Source organism: Crocodylus porosus, unplaced genomic scaffold (assembly GCF_001723895.1).
Source record: "Crocodylus porosus isolate Cpor-Errol unplaced genomic scaffold, CroPor_comp1, whole genome shotgun sequence".
In the NCBI taxonomy this organism is placed as follows: Eukaryota; Metazoa; Chordata; order Crocodylia; family Crocodylidae; genus Crocodylus; species Crocodylus porosus.
In genome coordinates, this window is record NW_017728906.1 from 139,735,223 (window position 1) to 139,741,105 (window position 5,883).

Sequence of the window (5,883 nt, forward strand, 5' to 3'; positions counted from 1 at the left end):
GCCGCGCCGGCCCGCCAGCTCCGGCGCGCGCGGGAGCCTGCAGGTAGGCAGCGCGTCCCGGGCAACTTCAAGGGGAAGGTGCCTGCGCGGGGCGTTGCGTGAGGGGACCCGGGCTCTTCCTGCGGGGCAAGGGGCTGGGCAAATGCCCCCCCTCCCCTGCCAAACTTTCCGTGCCCCTGCCGAGGGGACGAGCCATGCATCGGGGGTTCGTGGGACTTGTGTGTGTATGGGGGGGGGGGGCTGGCTGATTGCATGGGGGGGCGGGGGTCCATCCCATGGGCTGAGGGCTGTGATGCTCCAGCCAGGCAGATCTGCTGTCTGACCCCCTGTGCCTGGTGCATAGGGGTCGCTGCTGATTGCATGAGGGGGTATCCCATGGGTTGGGGGTTGTGATGCTCCAGCGAGGCAGATTTGCTGTCTACCTTGTGCATAGGGCATAGGGGTGAGTGCTGATTGTGTGGGGGAGGGGTGCATCCCGGGGGCTGGGGGTTGTGGACGGGATGCTCCAGCCAGGCAGACCTGTGCCTGGTGCATAGGGTATAGGGGTGGCTGCTGATGGCATGGGGAAGGGGGTTGGGGTGCATCCCATATGCTGGGGGCTGTGATTATCCAGCCAGGAGGATCTGCTGTCTAAGCCCCCGTGCCTCGTGCAGAGGGGTGGCTGCTGCTTGCGTGGGGAGGGGCGCTGGGGTGCACCCCATGTGCTGGGGGCTGTGGAACGGATGCTCCAGCCAGCCGGAACTGCTGCCTAACCCCCTGTTTTCTTTCCGCCCCCTCCACACAGCACTTATTCCTCGTCCTGCTCTTCACCGGCCCCTTCAACTGCTTTGCCAGCTACAGCCGTGCCACTGAGCTCTTCTACAGCCTCAATGAGGGGCTGCCGGCCGGAGTGCTCATCGGGAGCCTGGCAAGGGACCTGCAGCTGCCTGGCTGGGCAGCAGAGGAGCAGGTGGGGGCAGCACTAGCAGTAGCCCAGGGGCCGGCGCTGAGCTTCAGCCTGGCATCGCAGGGGCTAGGTGGCCAGTATGTGAGCCTGGACAACCGCTCGGGGGAGCTGCACACGTCGGCGTTGGAAATAGACCGCGAGGCGCTGTGTGCAGAGAACGGCGCCGGCACCTCGCCACCCGCGCCCTCACCCGAGGCATGCCTGCTGCTGCTGGATGTGCTGGTGCTGCCCCAGGAGTACTTCCGCCTGGTGAAGGTGAAGATTGCCATCCGTGATGTCAACGACAATGCCCCACGCTTCCCCGTGCCCCACATTTGCCTCTGGGTGCCTGAGAATGCGCCGGTCAACACTCGCCTGGCCATCGAGCACCCGGCCCTGGACCCTGATGTGGGCACCAATGGCGTCCAGACCTACCGCCTGCGGGACGACTACGGGGTCTTCACGCTGGACGTGGAGGAGAATGAGAGTGGGGAGAGGACCCCCTATCTCATTGTCATGGGTGCCTTGGACAGGGAGGCCAGGGGCGAGTACGTCACCCTCATCTTCGCAGAGGATGGGGGCACTCCTCCGCTGGTTGGCAGTGCCACCCTCACCATCGGCATCAGTGACGTCAATGACAACTGCCCCCAGTTCAGCGAGTCCCAGCTCAATGTCACCCTCTGTGGGAATTCCAGCACTGGGGCACACGTGGCCACCGTCCGTGCTCTGGATGCAGACTTGGGTTCCAATGCCCAGATCACCTACTCCTACAGCCAGAAGGTCCCACAGCCTTCCAAAGACTTGTTCCACCTGGATGAAAGCAAAGGCATTGTTGAACTCTCCAGGAAGATTGATGGTGATACTCCCCGACTCCACCGGTTGATCATTTTGGCCAACGGTCCTGGGTGCATTCCTGCTGTGATCACTGTCCTACTGTCCATCATCAAAGTCATGATGAGACCTCCGGAGGTGGTCCCTCGTTTCATAGCTAATGAAGTAGACGGGGTGGTTTACTTGAAAGAACTGGAGCCTGTAAACACTCCAATTGCATTTTTTACCATAAAAGACCCAGACGAAAAATACAAAGTTGATTGCTACTTAGATGGTGATGGGCCGTTCAGATTGACGCCATATAAACCATACAATAATGAATATCTGTTAGAGACTACAAAGCCTTTGGACTATGAGGTACAGCAGCTTTATGAAATATCAGTGGTTGCATGGAACTCAGAGGGATTTCATGTCAACAAAATAATTAAAGTGCAAGTTCTGGATGATAATGACAACTCACCAGTTTTCTCTCAACAATTAATAGAATTATCCATTGAGGAAAACAATGTCCCCAATGCTTTCTTGGCCAAATTGCATGCAACAGATGCTGACAGTGGAGAGAGAGGGAAAGTGTCCTATTATCTAGGGCCTGATGCTCCATCCTATTTTGCTCTAGATAAAACCACTGGAGTTCTTACAGTTTCCACCCAGCTGGACAGAGAGGAAAAAGAGAAATACAGGTACACTGTCAAGGCAGTAGATTCTGGATTGCCTCCCCGAGAATCAATAGCTACTGTCACCATCACAGTACTGGATAAAAATGACAATAGTCCTAGATTTATCAATAAGGATTTCAGCTTTTTTGTACCAGAAAACTTTCCAGGTTTTGGTGAAATTGGAGTTATCAGTGTCACAGATGCTGATTCAGGGCGAAATGGATGGGTTGCCCTTTCAGTTGTAAATGGAAGTGATATTTTTGTCATAGATACTGGCAAAGGCATTTTGAGAGCTAAGGTCTCTCTGGACAGGGAGCAGCAAAGCTCCTATGTCCTGTGGATTGAAGCTGTTGATGGAGGTGATCCTGCTTTGTCTTCTACTGCAAAAATAACAGTTCTTCTTCTGGACATAAATGACAACCCCCCTCTGGTCTTGTTTCCTCAATCTAACATGTCCTATCTGTTGGTACTTCCATCTACTCTTCCTGGCTCTCCCATCACTGAGGTGTATGCTGTAGATAAAGACACTGGCATGAATGCTGTCATAGCTTACAGCATCATAGGTAGAAGAGGTCCTCGACCTGAATCATTTCGGATTGATCCAAAAACAGGTAATATCACTTTGGAGGAGGCACTGATGCAGAATGACTATGGTCTATACCGGCTGCTTGTGAAAGTCAGTGATCATGGCTACCCAGAACCACTCTACTCTACAGTCATGGTAAACCTTTTTGTCAATGACACTGTTAGCAATGAGAGCTATATTGAAAGTTTGTTAAGAAAGGAACCTGATATCAATATAGAGGAAAAACTGCCACAAATATCTATAGAGCCTACACATAAAAAAATAGAGTCAGCATCTTGCGTGCCTACCTTAGTAGCTCTATCAATAATAAGCTTGGGATCAATCACCCTAGTGACTGGGATGGGCATTTACATCTGTTTAAGGAAAGGGAAAAAGCCTCACAGTGCAGATGAAAATTTGGAAGTACAAATCCCACTAAACAGAAGAATTAACCTACACATGTTGGAGAAAAAACCGATGGAGATTTCGAATATCTGAGGTTTCCATACAGACTTTTCAAACCAACGTCTAACAAACCCTGGATGATACTCAAACTCCAGATGGAACGTGTGTTGGCAGAGATTACAATGAAGGACCACTAATTTATAATTTAATAATATTGTACATGTAAATAGCTGTTTACAGTTTTTTAACTTCAAATTCAGTGTACAGCTTTTTTATGAAATCTTAGTACTAACAGCTAGCAATCTTTCTCTGAAAACACGGATATCATTTTCAGCCTTCATAAACCAATCAGATCAGTGATCGCAAAGAAAAAGGAAGGTAAGATGATGATGCATTAAACTTCAGTTTAAAAGTCATTGTAACCACAAGAGGGCTTCAGCTACTCCTGTGCGGGGAACTGTTTGAGGTACTGTCCATGAGACAAATGCAGAGTATATTTTAAATATATTGATTAAAAAATAAAACATACACAGGCATAGAGACATTTACATAAAAGAAAGGTGTGCCCTACCGTATGTAAAACAAAAAGAATAGGGAAAAGAAAATGCACTAGGAAAACAAAGAGAATGTTTATTACCTCACAAGCAAAGTTTGCTCATTATGAAAGAAAAGGCATTAAAAAGAAGTGCAATTCCTGTGGAGCAAGAATGCAAGATGTTGTCACACAGTGAGAATTTGAACTGCTGTGACATCTAAATCTTTCATTTACTGCAGGCATATTATCTTTGCACAAATTACCAGTTGCTCCAGCAGTTTACTGGCCATTATCATGGAAAATTGTATTAATAGTACTTACAGCAAAGACAGACAAAACTCTATGCCCCTCTCAATAAGTCTGTGGCCAGATACAAGGAAGCAAGGGAATGGCTAAATGCTTAGCTGTCATGGAAGTGTTAATTTTTTTTTGTACTTTCAGCAATCTGTCAGTAGTACTTCATCACTTTGGTTGTGTAATATATTTTTACGTGATACTTCTGAATCTGTTCTGTCAGATGAAAACAAAAATCATTTCATATTATTAGCAATTTTAGGACTTAGTTTATACTGACTATTGCTGCTCTCTGGATTGGTATTTCATGTGTAAGATCTAATTTCTGAGTTTTGGCTCCTAGTCCTGGCTCCTTTTTATTGGCTTTGCTTTTGGATCAGATCCAAAATATTACGTGTAAGACTGGTGACATATTTTCTTGATAATTTATTCTTTGCTGTATCCTCTGCAACAAAGCAGATTTATCAGTGATGTATCACTTTCACTTCATTGTAAGAGCTGGGAACTATCTTTTGTATGATGATTACATCAAATTTCTCTGTGTAAACAAGGTAAATAAGTGTTAAGCTTAAGATGGATTATTTTGATTTCTGGCATCATATGTCTGTACTGTACCAAAAGTGTTTATATGTCTGCAAATTAAAGCTATATATTTTCATAATAATTCATTCTGTCTGTACTAGCATTTTAATGATATAGCTGAAGCTTACTCTTTTTACAAACTGTATCTTCTCACATTTATCTGGTCATTTACTGTTCTACTTCTGATGTAATTCATGCCATAATTTAATACTACTTCCAAAACATATTATGCTTTAAAACAGTCATTTGAGGAATAGTCTTCCACCCACTGAAGTTTGTGGCAAGGCTTCAGTTGATGTAAATGGCACAGAATCAGGTTCTCATTTAACTAATGTATGCAGTACATCTATAGATTTACTATATAAAAGTTGAGTAATATTTTTCTCCACTATAGGCCCACTGAAATCAGTGTTGTTTTTTAGCATAAGCAAGAGTATCAGAAATTGGCCCATTTTTTGCCTTACTAGCAAAATTTTCTTTCAGAATATTTTTTAACTAGTTCCAAATATTACCATTTTATTATGCACTTTCTGGACATGCTTTGTTTGTGCACTGTTAGTTGGCTATATTCCGTGAGAAATTAATTCAGCCTGTCAAATGCCTCTGGTTAATTACCTTGTTTTTTTCCTTTTAATATTATTAATATATGAAAATGGTATGTATCCATGAAAATTCATGTGTCAAAAAAGAGACAGTGATTATTATCTCTGAAGAAAAATAGCTTTAATTCTTTGAAAATGGTTTCTTTATAGGAGCTATATTATGATGTTTTGGTGGGCTATTTCTTCATCCTCCACATATCATTTCTCGAATATAGTGACAGGTTAAGTAAAAGTTAAATAGTATTTTCTACATTGTTTCTGGATTTCTGCAGTTTCTGGATTTTTCAAACTGCAAGTCCATTCTTGGTTCCAGTGAAGTTGATAACAGTTTTATTATTTACATAAATATAAGCAGGAACAAGACCATGAACTTTAAAATCATGGGCTTTATCCTGCAATCTTAGAATGGTCAAGATTGTGGTTTTTTCACTCAGGCCTTGTCAACACACAAAATTGCACTAATTTACTAATTTAAGTGTAGCATTTTT

General features: G+C 44.8%; 1 protein-coding gene across 1 annotated transcript; it reads left to right on the forward strand.

Moving 5' to 3' along the window:
- Positions 1-4: 4 nt before the first annotated feature.
- PCDH20 (protocadherin 20) lies at positions 5-4,879 on the forward strand (the record flags this gene model as incomplete). The annotated part of the gene is made up of 2 exons (XM_019528506.1): positions 5-43; positions 785-4,879. Coding segments are annotated over 2 exons (2,730 nt in total), but the record flags the coding sequence as incomplete, so codon positions are not given.
- Between the last annotated feature and the right edge of the window lie 1,004 nt (positions 4,880-5,883).